The 17,336-nt window shown below is 34.9% G+C and overlaps 2 protein-coding genes across 2 annotated transcripts; one reads left to right on the top strand and one right to left on the bottom strand.

Annotated features, from left to right (window-relative positions):
- Positions 1-7,794: 7,794 nt before the first annotated feature.
- LOC132632008 (uncharacterized) lies at positions 7,795-11,967 on the bottom strand. The gene is made up of 3 exons (XM_060347788.1): positions 9,565-11,967; positions 9,249-9,440; positions 7,795-8,497 (listed from the first exon to the last, which is right to left on the bottom strand). Exons 1-3 carry the CDS (start codon positions 11,700-11,702, stop codon positions 7,945-7,947), a joined length of 2,883 nt encoding a protein of 960 aa, XP_060203771.1. The 5' UTR covers positions 11,703-11,967; the 3' UTR covers positions 7,795-7,944.
- A 955-nt stretch (positions 11,968-12,922) lies between these two features.
- On the top strand, positions 12,923-16,080 carry LOC132632012 (uncharacterized). Its single transcript, XM_060347791.1, has 2 exons — positions 12,923-13,486; positions 15,761-16,080. Exons 1-2 carry the CDS (start codon positions 13,089-13,091, stop codon positions 15,864-15,866), a joined length of 504 nt encoding a protein of 167 aa, XP_060203774.1. The 5' UTR covers positions 12,923-13,088; the 3' UTR covers positions 15,867-16,080.
- Positions 16,081-17,336: the final 1,256 nt, after the last annotated feature.

The raw sequence follows: 17,336 nt of genomic DNA on the forward strand, positions 1-17,336 counted from the left end.
TTCTTTTGGCATGGTCTATATGAAACAAACGGACGACGAACGTATAAACTCCAAAGAAGCTCATATTCTTAGAAATACTAGAATGGCTAATGTTCTTGATTTCCAGAAGCTATTTCATTATGTCCTGATACGTGTCTATAATTTCTGAAGTCCTATTTTGATATAATCTATAGTGACATTCGAGGGTGCTTCCAGGTTATTCAAAGAGTTTCAGAAATAATCTTATGCGTCTCACTTGCATTCATTTGCTTCTAAAGGGTCGGGTACGATATATATTTACATTTCACCGAGTCCCTTACTAAAGGGTTGGGTACGGTATATATATTTACATTTCACCGAGTCCCTTACTAACGGGCCGGGTATGGTACATATATTTACATTTCACCGAGTCTCTTACTAAAAGGCCGGGTACGGTATATATTTATATTTCACCGAGTCCCTTACTAAAGGGCCGGGTACGGTGTATATATTTGCATTTCACCGAGTCCCTTACTAAAGGGCCGGGTATGGTATATATTTACATTTCATCGAGTCCCTTACTAAAGGGCCGGGTACGGTATATATTTATATTTCACCGAGTCCCTTACTAAAGGGCCGGGTACGGTATATAATTACATTACTAGTCTTTGCCTTCGGGGCTATTTACATTATTGTTCTCTGCCTTCAGGGCTATTCACCGTACAGGTTGTTTCTCGTACTTTCATTATGATTTATGATTCATTCTTTATGATTACTGCTGCCTTACATACTCGGTACTTGTTCATACTGACGTCCATTTGCCTGGGGGCGCTGTGTTTCATGCCACACAGTCCCATATTGCTTTGCAGGAAAGTTATACAGGAGTTTGACTATAGGATGTCCTAGGCTATCAGCTGGATTGGTAAACTCCATTATGTTCAGAGTAATGCCACGTCGGAGTATTTCCTTACGAGTTGAGTCATATGCATTATGGGTAAGTTGGGGCCCTGTCCTAACTTAGGTTTTGATATCATATCTTACGTTAGAGACTTTTGCAGACAGAGTCATGTATACAGTATGTCAGTCTTGTAAGCAGCTATGTAAGCCGACATATCGTTTTGCATTACTTTACAGATTCATATTATTACAGATTTTACTTGATTTAAGAAATACGAAAAGAATGTTTTGAAAAGCTTTCATTATGCATATCATTTCATGATTAAGAGTCCAGTAAGATTATGAGTATAACGAGAACCAGCGGGTTCGCTCGGCTCTAAGTAAGGGTCGGGTGCCCATCATGCCCTATCAGGATTGGGGTGTGAAAAAGTGGTATCATTGCACTTGTTATCATCATTGTGATTGGATTGTCATTGTGTTGTGGATACTTGATTGAATATTTACCGGTTATGATGAGTACTTGGAACACTTGCGATTAGATGCTTAACAATAGGCTTGATCAGATATGATGAGGCTGGGAACACTTGGGTTTAGGTACTTCACTATAGACTTGATCGGTTATGAAACCTTGTCGGTAGTTGATGGTTTGAATACTTATTTGAACTATTGACACTTGAGGACTTGATAGGTATTGATGGGAATGAATTATACGTGTACTTGATTGTGGGCATGCCTATCTTTCATTTACTTTCTGTATATATGTTAGTTAACTGAGGACGGCCTATGATACCTACTAGTACTTGTTGTTTGTACTGGCCTGCACTTGCTGCATTCTTTTATGAATGTAGAGTACCTGGATAGATCTACGTCTACCCCTCATGGCTGATATTAGAGGATTGCTGATTCGAGTCTTGTCAGGGTGAGCATGAGGACGTTCGTTGCCCGAAGACTCTTTATATTATTATGTCTTGCTTTCCGTTCCAAGACATGATTTTGAGACTATTGATGTATTATTATTATTCAGACTTGTAGTATTTAGTTAGATGTTTTTGTATGACCAGACCAGATACTGGGGTGTATTTCATTTACTTTCGGATTTTTCTTATATTATTATTGCAAGACTTACGTTGTTCTATCATCTTCCGCTCTATTTATGTTTTATGATTGTTGGGATAAGGGTTCGCTTATCGAGATGGAAAAGGTAGGTGCCCGCACGACTTTGTCTTTTGTTCTTAACTTGTATTCCTACATGGCTTTCAAGAAGTGTAATAGTAGGACAGATCTACAACCATTCTGAGTTTGTTCACTTGGCTAGAGTTAGTCAAGGTGTGTTCTTTGCAATAGAGTTATTATAAAGGTCTTGCAATAGAGTTATTGTAAGCCGCGGGGATTAAGAGTTTAATTCCTAAGTTGTAATAGGTTGTAATCTGAAGTTGCTCAGTTTACTGAAGTTTGAGACTCTGGTAGGTCATGATTTTTAATCCCTTGAGCAAGGAGTTTTCCACGTAAATATCTTATATTATTTACTTTTTGTTGTACTCAGGGGAACAGATAGAGAACATGGTTCTCTATACTGTTTGGTAGACTCGTATATTTTAACAATTAGAATAAAGAAAACCAAGTTAACTCCCTCTTTATTTCATGAGTAGTCAAAAATCAAAATGAATGTGAATTGCTGTCACAAGGTATGTGGCACACCACTAACATATGTTTGTTTTAGCACATTACTACATCTTTGTAGATTGAGAACCCTATAGTAAACTCTAAACATGTAAGAGTACATAATTTCTTTCTGGGCCCGCTAATATACCCGATGCCTCCGAAATCACATTTTTAGCAGAAAGACATATATTTACTCCAAACAACTAGTTACACTATATTATTAATTAGATCAAGAATGCACTCTTTCCGAACTTATAGTTCAGATTTACATGTAGAATGCTGATATTGCATACTGGCAGAGTTATTATGTCTGTTAAATCGATTAGCATTAAGAGCATGAAACTGAAGACATTATATATTAATTTCTCACGGATAGCATAGGCGTCTGTTCGCTGATAAAAGTTACAGCTCCTGAAGTGGTGCAATTGAGCTGTTTAACTATTTCTCTCATGTTGAAGTTAAGAAAAGAATCAAGATTTACAGCTGATGTATAACAAATCTAATTCTGGAAGGAGGCCTCTCACAGGATGAGCATCTGAGGTCCAAAGTTTCCCTTCAACAGCTCGTAGTGTCTACCATCTGTACCCCACCGAATCTTCAAGGAAACTTTGTCAGAGGGCAAACAGTGTGATCAATCTGCTTCGATAGTCATCTGCTTGATGACATTGTATGCCTCGTTTATGCGTCCAGCACGTCTTGTACTTTGTTTTGGTTGTCAATATTTAGCTTGACCAGTATTAGAAATGAAATAAGAAAAAAAATTGAATTCTTTTCCCAAAACAAATTCAGATCTTAAAAAGATTACATTACATAAAAGTACAAGGTGTTAACACTTATGCGTTGAATAATATATAAATCTTACGGTCAAAGACATTAAACCTTGTTTGAGAATACAATATTTTGGGATGCACTGAGTAGGCTTATAGCCCGGAGTAAAGGTGTTAACCCGTTCCAACCGGAACCGGACCGGTAACCGGTTAGTTAACCGGCCGGTTCCGGTTAAAAAACCGGAACCGCTTTCCGGTTTAACCGGTTCCGGTTTACCGGTTTTAAACTCCAAACAGGAACCGGTCCGGTTTGGAGTGCTTAAAATCTTTTTTTTTTTTGTATTATATATATATATATATATTATAGTATTTATTTGTATATTGTAGGTATATTTACATATGTTATACAACTTTATAATTAAAGTTTAAATATTTACTGACTAACAGCCTAACAGCAAGTCAGCAATACAGAATAGTAATTTTCGTATACATATATATGTATAACTTACATATATATACTTATATATATGTATAAACATATATACTATATATACTTAATATATATACTAAATATATGTATAACTTAATATATATATATATATATATATATATATATATATATATACTATATATATGTACTATATACTATATATACTTATATATAGGTATAACTTAATATATATACTATATATACATATATACTATATATACTATATATACTAAATATATATAGTACTTATATATATGTACTATATATGTACTATATACTATATATACTTACTTATATACTATATATACTTACTTATATACTATATATACTTATATACTATATATACTATTTTTTCTATATGCACTATATATACTTATATATATGTACTATATACTATATATACTTACTTATATACTATATATACTTATATACTATATATACTATTTTTTCTATATGCACTATATATACTTATATATGTTTAAGTATACTATATAACTTAATATACTTATAAGTATATTCTTAGTATATTTTACGTATATTCCTAACTTAATAAAAGTAAAAATATGAACACAAGTAAATAGAAGAAAGCTCAATGAGCCATATATTTTATTCATTCTTGGATAACATTTATTTGCAAGTTGTATTTTTTTTAACTTGCAAATAATACATGAGTTGTACATAAATAGTAGAATAATAAAATCACCAATTTTGAACCATTTCGTTAATTTCCCCCACATCATATTCGGTCATGGAAATATCTTCAAAGTCTTCCATTTGGTCCGGTCCACTAGCTATCAAATCTTCAATTTCTTCCTCTTCGCCTTCCTCCGCTTCTGAGTTTTGGTTGCGTCGCTCCGATCAAATCCAATCTCGAATGCACACTAGTACTTGCAAGCTAAAGCCGGATAATGAATGTCTATGGTCTCCAATTTGCTGTCTTCCTTGGCTAAATGCGCTCTCCGAAGCCACGGTTGATACTTGAACCGTAAGGATATCTCGAGCCATTCTTGAAAGTACAGAATAGCTTGCCTTTTACTTCTTCCACCATGCTAAGACGTCCACCTCATCCAGTTGGCTGATATCCACATTTGGCTGCATCAAATAAAAGTTAAATTCATCAAAGTTTGCAGTAGAAGAAGAAGTTGACTGTGAATGTAAAACTTTTAAACCCGACAAGCCCTTTTTGCTACTCTGAGAAGTAGTAGGGCGTGGAGCAACGGGTGTAGCACGTTCTTCCAAACTAGAATAATGAGTAAAAACTCTTCTAAACTCATCATCAATAGCGAGATCGGCTTCAGCTAAAGATGGTTGAACTCCCTCTTCAATTTCTAAAAATGTATAAATTTGACTAACCAAATTTTTAGTATAAGACACTTTTAAACAAGGATTTAAAAGGGAACCCAATATAAATAAAGTTGGGATGGGAAAAAATACTTCTTAAATTTGATTATCATTTCAAAAATAGCCACTTGATAATCGGGTTTATATTTATACTCTTGTAAAACTCTAGCTATTTCCGCTAAGTAGGCTAAAATTTCGGTTACCGTGGGATAGAATTGTCTAGAAAAAGCAAGAGTTGCATTATAAAAAAATTCTAAGAGTTCAATACATTCTTTAACATCTTCCCAATGCCTAAAGGTTAACCAATCCTCACTATCAGTATTATATTTGTTGTGAACTTATTGTATGGGAATCCTATACTCATATGCTTGTTGTAGCATAATGTAAGTGTAGTTCCACCTAGTCTCAATTTCTACTTGAATTTTCCTAGGTCTAAGGTTATTTTCCACACAAGCATTCTTAAAATCTCTAATTCGTCCCCTATTAGCATTACAAAAAAGAAACGCAACAGCATTTCTAACTTTTTAAACAGAATCATCAAAATGCACAAGACCATCTTTAACAATTAAATTTAAAATGTGACAACTACATCTTACATGAAAAATATTTCTTAGAGGAGGGTTTATTTCTCTTTTTAAAAGATCAATTGTCTTTGTATTATTAGAAGCATTATCTAAAGCAATATAAAGTGTTTTTCTATAAATGTTAAAAAATCTCATTATAGTAGACATTGAATCGGCTAAAAATTTTCCATCGTGACGACCTTTTCCTTCGTCATATAAAAAAGCTATAATTCTTTTTTGCATAACCCAGTTGTCATCAATCCAATGACATGTAATAGCAAAAAAATCTAAATGGTTAATACTAAGACCCAAATCAGCGGTAAGACAAACATTACAATTTAAAGAATTAAATACATGGCGCAAATAAAATCTATATTTTTTAAACAAATCTATAACATCGGCTCTACAAGTACTTCTAGGAATACCCTCAAATAACGGGTTATAACAACGTTGAATGTAAGTAACAAACCCCAAACCCGAGGGAAAGGAAAATGGTAAACAATCATAAGCTACCATTTTAGCTATTTCTACGCGTTCTTTTTTCTTGTCATACTTAAAATTTCTACCGGTTCGTGGGTCTATCGTCATTTGAATCCCCCCCCCCCCCCCCCCCCACATTTGAACCCGTTTGTTCTCCCCAAATATCCATATGTTTGGTTCTCATATGACCATTTAGTATACCCGTTCCACCATCCTTACCAGTTCCTTGCTTAAAACTAAATACTTGTCCACATAGGGTACACGTAGCTGTTTGGTTTTCCCTATTCTTAGTCATAAATTTTCAAACTTTAGCTGTTGGCTTACGAGTTCTAGGCGGTTTGTCTTGTGTATGTGATTGTGCAGGACATGTATCTCCTATGGGATTTTCGGGGGGTTGTGTTTCATCATCATCATCTAAGTCTTCATTAAAAGTGTCGGTAAAATGTTGTTGCATTGCCTCATGACCTAAAAGTGGATTATTTCCACCAACATCAATACCTAAATTAGGTGTTTCTTCCACAAATGTTTCCTCATTAAGCGCACCCCTAACAGTACGACTACTACTACCGGCACCACGTCTTAATCTCTTTGACATTATTAAATAGAATTAATTTAAATCACAATCAAATAAATCACAAGAAAATAAATTACAACAAATTAAATTGCTAGAATTAAATTGCGAAAAATAAATTGCTAGAATTAAATTGCGAAAAATAAAGATAGAGTTGGAACGAAGGTACCAAATTGCCGGATTAATTTCCAACAAAGTGAAGGCAGCTAGAATTGCAAATCCACCAAAGCTACTTCGGATTGTTGCAAAATCACCAACTCCACCAACAATATTATAATTGCAAAATTAATAATTGAAAGTTGAAACTATAATAAGACTTTGTGGCTAATTATTGCAAAGAAACTATAATTGAGAGATTGAAATTTGAGAGAAAGATGAAGAAGAGTGAATTGATGTGAATTAAAATGAAAATGAAGAAGGGTTTATACAGGGGTGAGGATGGGTTAAAGTGTTAAAAAAAAAATTGGGGGCCAAAAATTAAAAAACTAACCGTTTGGCAACGGCCATTTTTGCAAATGGGCCGTTGCCAACGGTCCATTAAGGCCCAACGGCTCTTTCCTTTTTTTTTTTTTTTTTTAATTTTCACCGATTTAACCGGTCCGGTTCCGGTTTTACCGGTTCCGGTTTCCAAAATATTGGAACCGGACCGGTAAACAATTACACGGTTAACCGGTTCTACCGGTTCCGGTTCCGATTTAACCGGTCCGGTTACCGGTTAGCCCGAACCGGTTGCCACCTTTAGCCCGGAGCAAGTAAGTTTACCACTTCAGGATATTATAACATTGAGATGAAATGAAAATACACTTACCAACTTCTTGCTCTGTATATGGACTATTGCTTAAGCATTCTATGCTATCCTTGATTTCTTCGACATGGCAAAACATCATATGGTTAACCAAGTTTGATTTCCCATGCAACACAACACTTGCAAATACAGTTCCACCATCTAAAAGGAAACCAGTGATATTACTAACAGTTGTATTTAGCTGGCTGTCAATGACAGTCAGCACTGCTCAATTTCTACATTAAATGTGGAAACCAGTTTTTGTTATTAACATCTGTCAGTGCGGGAAACGTTTTCTATATCTGAAAAATAATTCAACAAAGTTAAATATCATGCTTTGATTTTCACTCTAATTAGAGATTGCATGCTTCATATTTCTACAACAGTGTTCCTCCAATGAGTATCATAGCTACAATACTGGTGCAATTTGATCACCAATCTTGAAAGAGAGCCTTGGAAACAGAAGAAGAGCTTCCTTTTAGCTTTTCATCATCATCGCCAGCACTTTGAGAGAATGACCATCTTCCACTCATTGGTGTTTCGTATACTACACTATCACGACCTTTTTTCCGCTCTTTTCTTTTCAGTTCCTTCTGATCGTCGTACTTTGTTTTTACAATTTTAAGCTGCTTTGGGGCCCAAACTCTTTGCAGATCTGGCATCCTTGTGAAAGATCCAAATCTTCGAGCCTTCTCTCTCCGATCACGAGCTTCACTTAACTTGCGGGCATGTTCCTGTCCTCCAATTGCTTGGGAGCTCCCATCAATGTTTTCTGGTGGTTGGCAAGACTCATCCTCTGCTGAGACTGATCGTCGAATGTTGTTGGCTTCAGCTGTTTCATACCTCTCTTGTTTCTCCCTCCAGGACTGATTACTGTCCTCACTATTGAATAAATGAGCCTGTTTTTCATCTTCATCACCAAACGGAAGTAGATCCATTTCTGTATAAATTCTATTGACAACATCTCCGATGATGTTATGGTACCTGAATCATGTGGGGATTTATACATTAGATCCCAGGCAACAGTACTAGGGTGCCGCATGAGTTTCCTTGTCAATGAAGAGAAAACGACAGCCAATTCTAATAAAAAGAACAGAGTGATTGGTTTCAACTCTGATGGCACAGACAACGAAATTTGCATACTTGTATAATTCATGAATAGAAGTAGCGAAGGTAATGGAGTTCTCTGAGAAGTTCAGTGTAATGGAACTAAGAGTTGATCATCTTATAGTAAATTTACAATTACATGGTCTCAAAACCATACATAGCAAAAATCCCTAAGCCAATGCACAAAGCTTTTTAAGAAGATCCAATGTTTTAAAAAGAGAAAAAAATCATGAAACAGAACACTAACGGAGTGGATTTTATGATTATAAGATCAAAATAATCCTTGATGGTCGATAAAGCTATGGTAAGTCCATCTTAGAGAATTATCCTATCTATGTCAGTGACCATATAATTAGCGTATCTTGACAAGGAAAGTACCTGAGAGCTGAGAAAACTTGTGCAAGGAGTATATGCCAGGGGAAGCAATATAAAGCGAAGTAGGAAGGATAAAACGAGGAAAAGAAATAATTGGGGTTGGTGAAATAGAAGACCTATTTCCATGCTGAATTCTAGCCAGGACAAACACCAAAAAGGGAATTTAAAATGAGACTTGCAGTCAGACATGAATCAGATCATCATACCTATAGGAAAAGAACGAGCTCATTAGTTTCAAAACAAAAATATTTACCTTAACCGAATAGTGCGTTCAACATAATCATATAGGCTAACATGACCATGAATGCCTCCTTCGACAAGATATTGGATGATCTCCAAAAAGGAGCAGATCTCTTTAACCAGCTTCTGCTTGGAGGACTCCTTAATACTCTCAGAAACGGTTGATCCAAGGATTTCCATCCGAAGCAATATCTGCAGTTCAAATCTTATGCAAATTAAGGAAAATGCACTATAGTACAATATCAATTCGTTTATGTCATAAAGCTGAATTTAAGATGTAATAATTTACAAAAAAAAAAAAAAGCAGGAAGAAACTAATGAAAGGATACTCTCGAACAATATTTTCTGAGATTGAACTGAAATCAGATACTTCAGAGGGATTATCATGCTTCAGCTTCTCTTTCATTTCTTTGGGCTTTCTTAGTAGGATCTTCATAAGTTCAGGAAGGACAGTCTTGCAATACGAATCATTTGTTTTTGGAATTTGGGATTCACCTCCTATATAGTCATCTGTCTCATACTTTTTGGATAATGCATGTATTGATGACTTCACTAGTCGCTCTGCTAAAGTGTGCAAGTCTCTTCCAGATTGAAGAGCATGCTGGATTTTCTTTGGTAGATTATTGAAGAAGGCTTCTGCAGTTTCTGAGCATAAAAGCTGTGCATCTCCCTCCAGTATGAGGCTTGAATCGGAGGGAAAATGTTTAGAGAATGGCTGTTCCGGCTGTCTTTCACATGAATCTGAGGCTGTTAGCAAGCAGGTGCTGGACTTCTTGATTTGTTTCATCCAGCACTTCAAGAACTTCAGCTTCTTTGGTTTCTCAATATGTCTGGCTAAACAAACCTCTACCAATTCAAAATCATTACACTCAAATGCTGCCTTGAGGAATGAACTCCGAGACAAATCCCGAGTTGAACATTTCTTGTTCTTTTTTCTTTTCCCATCCCCTAGTGGTTCACAATTGGCAGACGTTGAAGAGTCAGTTTGGGATCCAATCAACTGCTGTGAGTCATTCATTTCATTAGAGCTGCCACAGATCATGTCATTCATCTGCTTTAATTTTGATCCGTAATTATCTTCTTTTTTTACATTATGACAACTTTCTATTCTTGAAAGAAGAGCCAATTCCGCTGTCAAAGGCCTTAGAACACCCGTGATTGTACTTCCATTGCTATTTGATACAGTTACTAAAGCCCAATAGCTTTCTTTATACAAAAAACTGAGAACAATTTTCCATATGAATGTGAAATTTCCTAGCGCATGTTGACCCTTTTCTCCAAATAATACATGAAGGACTCCATCCACACAAGCACCATTACAATATTTAGTTTTGCATCTGCCAGACTCCTGCACTAGAACATAACTAGATGAGCATCCTTCAATCTTTTCTCCTACATCGCACTTCTTCACAGCCTTGATACAGATATTTACCGAGCCTTCACCGAAAAAAGACCAAAATGTATCTTCTTGATCACACCCTTTATTTCGCTCGTCTCCAAGTCCTAACGTATTCAGAATATCTTCAGATCTAAGCTTAGGCAAAGTCGTCGGATTAACCAATTCAAGATCACAAAACTTACATTCCAAAGGCTTCCCATTCACATCAACAATCTCAAGATTCAGCTGCGCCGAACATCTGACAGATGAACCAGTACTTCTCAGAATATCAAACGACAGCCCAATTTCAGGATATATCAAGCCAAATGGAATCAAAGCGGAACCTAAAACAACGTTATCAGTCGAACTAATCCCCCAATCAAAACTCCTAATTCCATTCTCTAACATGGACAACCATTCACCACCATCATCATCCTTTTTTTCATCTTTCACGTCGATCCAACTAAAATGAATATTTCTATTTTCAAAAGTATTCCTCAAAACACCAAAAATCTCACTAAACTTAACCTTAAACCCTTCAAAATCCTTAAAACTCTCAGAATTCACATCCACATTCATATATTCACCTACATCACTCAACGATCTACAGATAGGCGAAAACAAAATAACCAAATTCCTCGATACCTTCGGAATAATGTCACCAGTTAACTTACCTGGAGGACTCTCTATATCAGTCTCCCAAACATACTCGTGTACCAGCTGTAACAACGAACTCGCGGTATAACAAGCCTTAGAACAATTCACCTCCAATTCCGTAATTGGTATCGAGATCGAATTTAGGGTTTCGGTGATTGAATTTAGGGTTTGAGCAGGGTGATTGAAAGCGACGGAGAGAGGAGGCGCGTGGAGGTGGTTTAGTGCTGAGGTGGAACGGAGAGGTGAAAATGATGAGAAGTAAAGTTTGAAAGCGAAAAGCGAGTTGCGTAGAGATGGGAAAGTGAGGAGGCGCGTGGAGGTGGCGAGTATGGAGGTGAGGTAGTGGTTAGGGTTCTGGAAAGTGAGAAGAGGGTGTAGATCTATGAGGAGCACAATTCGTTGGGTTTTCGAGTAGTCTATTGGTTCCGCCATAGCTGTAGATGCCGAGTGCTAACCTGCGCCGTGTGTGTAACGGAGACGCCACACACGGAAAGTTGTTGGTACTACACCGGCGATCTCCTTCTGTTGGATCTTTGATTGTAGAGAGAGGAGTCTAACCTGCGCGGGAGGTGTTGGATTGATTGTTTGAGTGGAGTTAGGGAGTTGTTCGAGAGTGTTGTGGCGGGAAATGGAATAAGCGGGAAATGTTTTTGTTTTTTGCTTTCAAAATTAAAAGGGCAATATGATTGCTAAATTGCGTCGGGAAGAATCTCAACCACGTGATTAGAAAGATATACGCATGTGACGGCCACGCCATCTCTAATAATTCCATATGCTAAGACTAGATATGGGTGGGATGAAGACCCTTTATCTTAGAACTCCCTTAAATTAAATTTTATTTAATTAGTGCCCACCTAAATTATTAATGATTTTAGTTATTTCTCAATTTGTTACTAGGTAGAGTTGATGATCTCTGAAATTTTTTCTTGAGTCAAGGAACTATCGGAAACTATATCTCTTATGTCCACGGGTAAAGTTTGTGAACATTACCCTCCTCAGACCTCATTTATCGGATTTCACTGAGTAAGTTGTTGTTCGTGATGGGGTTGATCTCCTAAAGTATTTTATCCCAAGAATGTGAGAGAGTCATATTAAAATAGTTTCTCCTTATGACGTAGAAATACACAATATTTCATTCCTTCTATCAATGTATGATTTTAATAACCCATTGTATGCTTGAGTTTGGATATTTGGAACGTCCATAACATAACATATGAATCCAATATTAAATAAATCAAAAATAGAGACGCGTCTTACACATTTTTTAATTAAGAAACTTTCCTTAAGCCTTATTTAAGTGTGGGTCGATAATGATTGTTTAAAATTATATGAGGAGACAACTTAATTTCATCAACCAATTTAAGACACTAACAAATGAGAAAATTATTTTAAAAAAAAAAAAAAAAAACTAAAATCAATTAGAATTAACAGACTTATTTTATTCATTTGGTTTAAGTTTAGCTAATTCGTAATTAGCCGTTTAGTAAAATGAAATTAACTAAAATATTACGAAATGAATATAAAGTACTCATATAATTGACCCATTCATTGAAATTCGAAAATTTGCCATTATTTCAAATTCTTAAATTTATAAAAACTGTATCAAAATTTAACTTATTAAAAAATGTCAAATATTGAAGAACAAAGAATGATGTCAAATAGTATTTCATGATTAAAAATAGAGAATTGACGGTCGAGTTTGCAGTGAAAAGCACAAAAAACGACGGCGTTGATATCCTATCTTCTTCTTCGGGAGCTTTGTTGGGACACTGAAACGTGAAATTCAGTACCTTAACCCACATCCCAACCAGAACACAAATGTCGACAATTTCTTCAACATTTCTTAGCACATACAAATTATTATCTATAGCTTCTCAACCACCTTCTTCTTTTTCAAGATTCTTTCATCCAGGTCCTTTACTTTTCCCCAAATTCCATTCACGTCCCTATACTCTTACTTCATCTTCACCCTCAAGGACAATTGTGGCATGTTCAAAATCTTCAGAAGAAGCAGAAGTATCTGAGACACTCGATGAATGGCTTGAGAAACTACCAGATAAGAAGAAGCCTTTGTATTCTCATAGTTTGCCTTGTATAGAAGCTTGGTTGAGGAGTTTGGGGTTTTATCAGAGTAGAGATGATAGAGCACTTTGGTTTGTTGAGAACACTGATTGGCAGGCTCAGTTGTCACTGGATATTACTGAACTTTATATAAGGTTAGTCTTTGTTACTACTAATAGTACTGTTTTGATGAAGAGTTGTGATAAAGATCGTATTTTTAATGGGTCTTCTTTGGTTAAGTTTACAACTTGTTTGGATGGTTGTTACATGTAGTCTTCGTAATGTATCTGTATTGTTTTGATGAATATAATGTTTGGATAGATTGTATCGTTTTTCGTCACTTTATGCTACACATCGGCAATCTAAAGAATGAACGTACAATGTTATAATGATAAGTAGGGTACAGGGTAGAGTTATTAAATAATCAGCTGAGGCAAAATGAAATGTGATTGAGATGGGCGTAATGAAAGAAGAATGTGAATGGAGGATTCATGTAGCTGACCCCAATTAAGGCTTAGTTAATTGAGTGATTGGTATTAATGTTTTGTGATTCTAGAGTACTGTAACAAGAAACAGATTATGGTGTGAAATTCAGGACTGAGGTTAACTTGAAAAAGCACCAGCTATTGATTGGGTTTGGGTGTTATCAATGGGCTCAGTTGTTTTCTTAGCCATTGGCATGTGCTGCATGTGATTATAATTGGAGATTGAAGAGGTTAAGCCTACTTAGATTTGGTTTTACCAAGAAGGGTTGATTAATGTTAAGAAAATTCCATATACATGCTATGTTGTTTGAATTGCATTCTGCTGTTGAAAGGTAAAGGCAATATTTTATAGAGGATCAGGTTAGACAGATCCACCAGCAACATTAGGTTTTCGTGACTTTTTTTAACCTAGTGGCAGGAGAATTCTTTTACTGGCTATAATAATCAAATACTGGAGTTCTTATTGTAACAATGTTTAACTTTGTGAAGTTAAGATCCTATGTAGTTAGCATGTTCCCTGCCGTCTTTTCTTGACTTTGTGTTTTCAAGATGTTCATGATAAGAAGTTTGGCCTCCAAGGTTGTGGCATGACAGCCAATTAAGTGGGTGAAAATCATGGGAGACCAGGGTTCAAATCCAAGTAGAGATTTCTTCCCATCTAAGCTTACTCGGTACCTGTGCTGGTGGAAGATAGAAGGTACCTAGTGGAATAGTTGAGGTGCGCAACCTGGCTGGACACCACTGTTATCAACGAAAATGATAAGAGGAGTTTGGAGAAGTTGATTGGTTACTGTCTATGTTCTGTGTTCAGAAACCTAATTTAAGTTTGATTGATATCTATTGTTGTGTTGTGCCTTTCTTCTGGTGAGTGGAATTTTTTTTTTATTTTTTTTTTTTGATGCTATATTGATTACATGTGTGATTCCATCTTAGCAAGGAAAACTCATGATCGCAGCCTTAAGTTAAGTCTGGTGGATATCTCACTTCATGAAAAAAAAAAGAAGTCCGGTGCATGTCTCTTTGTGGGCTGATGAATAGAATGGTGGAATTTGATATTTAGGTCTTGGAATTATTAACCTGTGTCTCTATGTATAAGGAAGTCAAACTTCTAAGAATTTAGAAAGACTTCTATTTTATAAGTGACCCAGATTGGTACTTAATTCACAAGTTCTAGAATTAAGGTCTCAAGGTTCACTGGAAAAGTTTGCACTGTTCTTGTAGTTGAACTCTTTTTCTTTTTGTAGTTTGGATTCTAATTTTCCTTCTAAGCAATTTATTTATTCAAATCACCAGCATGTAGATTCAGGCATAGAGAAATTTTAATTACTCGATCACACTCGGTACTGAAAACCCTTCTAAAACACTATCAGTCGTGAATGTGACAATAGGATGTTTGTCTCATTCTTTTTTCCTTTTGGGTATATTGTAGGCGTTGATTAGTCTATCAAAACTTGCTAGCACTTCTTAATGTTTTATATTTATGTTGTGGTGTATGATACAAAAAAAAAAAAAAAACAGAACTCCATGCATTTTCTTTTCAAAAGAGAAACTGAATTAGTTAGCAGCATAACAATAACAACAACATACCCAGTGAAATCCCACAAAGTGGGGTTAGCAGCATAATGACTAACATTGAACGTGCATAATTACAGATATTATTGGATGTATGTCTTTACTTATAGAAGAGCTTGGCCATCAGAATGTTTCATCCTTTTGAGAGAAAAAACTCTCTTTTGATGCAAACCATAGTTATGAGAAATGTTGAAATTAATACGATGCCTCCTCACAGTCACACTGCGATCGATAATTACTAGATCATACCAAACTTTGATAAAGAATTTGTAATTGCTCTATCGTGGTAAATTTAATTGCATTGTTCAAAGAATATTGCATCGCCTGTTTGAACTTCGATCTAATACAAGCTGAATGTTTCTTGAAATACAGGTATCTAAAGAGCGGACCTGGAAATCTTGAGAAAGATGTAGAAAGAAGATTCAGCTATGCACTGAGTAGGGAAGATATTGAAAATGCCATACTTGGAGGTCCATAAGGACAACCATTTTATATGCATATGTTAGTTAGCCTCAGCTCTTCCATCTGAATCCCAAGCAACTCTAATGACTAATGTTTCCCAAAAACTCATATAGATACACATACAGTGGGATCTGAATTCTTTTAGGAGGGATCTGTAGAGATATATTGTGGGATTGGATCAAGTTTAAAGTTTCATAATGATTTATGGGAAACATTGTTCACTTTCATAATGATGCTCATCCACTTCTATTGTTGTTTGCCGTTCAGTATAAAAACTGATAAGAACCAGGACTTTTGACTAGTTTCCATACTGTTGCTAGAAAACTACTCATATTATCAGAATTCTATGGTGTTTTTTTTTCCTTTTATGCTCATTTTTGGCACACTCATCCAAATTGGTTGACAAGTAACTGGTTCTATATAGGGTGTAGTACATATCTGGTTGTAACCTCAAATGTTCGATTTGCCTCCATTTGAGGAGAAAGAAAAAACCTTTAGCACAAAATTTTAAGGGCCTGTTTGGAAAGCCTCCTGGTAAATGGAATTGGTGTAATTACTAGGGTAGTAATTACACAGTAGTTTAATTGCAACGACCTGTTTATTTGTCGTAACGTAATTACAGTGTAATTACAAGGGTGTTGTTTGGTTGTAGAAGTGTAATTACACAGTTAGTTTAATTTAAAAATAAAATTTAATTATAAAAAATTTAAAATTAATATTTAAAAAATATTTGCCTTTATAAATGTATTAAATTAGTTATTTAATTACACATTGTTTCTTGATAATATATTAATTAATAATCATATATTTGTAACTAATACTGTAAAAATTAATTGATATATATTTTTCAAATTAATAATATTTATTTTTAATTAATTATAAAACTTAAAAGAAGACTTTTTTTGTGAGAATGTCATGGATTGGATGTTTGAAAAAAAAAAATTATAAATATAATGCCATAACATTATTCATATGTTTGACACAAAATATTCATCAAACGTAAGTGAAAAATAAACAGCATGCAATGTGAAAGCAAATAACTTAAAATTCAAAATATAACCTAAATTCAAAATCCAAAAGAAAGTTTGACATAATACTCTTATATCAAATTTCAACATTACTTAACTAAGTTCCAATGTAACTTAAGTAAATAATTCAAAAGAAAGGGAAAATACAAGTCTATAACCTCATTCACAACGAAATTCTACTTTAATAACGTCACTCGTTATATGCCAAGTTTGTTAATGACTCAATTTTTCAAATATTAAGAGGTGTAGTTTGAAAAATTAGACTAATAACACGGTTATGCTAAATGAATAAAAAAAATACGAGCAATTACATGGAACCACAAGAAGTAAAGGTTGGGAATGAGAAGAAAGGAAATGAAAAATAAATAATATAAAAAGAAAAATACATTTTAAAAAATAAAAATAATTAAAAAGTAGAAATAAAAAAGAAATTAAAATAATAGAAATAAAAAAAAAAA

The sequence above is a fragment of the Lycium barbarum genome, chromosome 3 (genome assembly GCF_019175385.1).
Source record: "Lycium barbarum isolate Lr01 chromosome 3, ASM1917538v2, whole genome shotgun sequence".
NCBI classification, from domain to species: Eukaryota; Viridiplantae; Streptophyta; class Magnoliopsida; order Solanales; family Solanaceae; genus Lycium; species Lycium barbarum.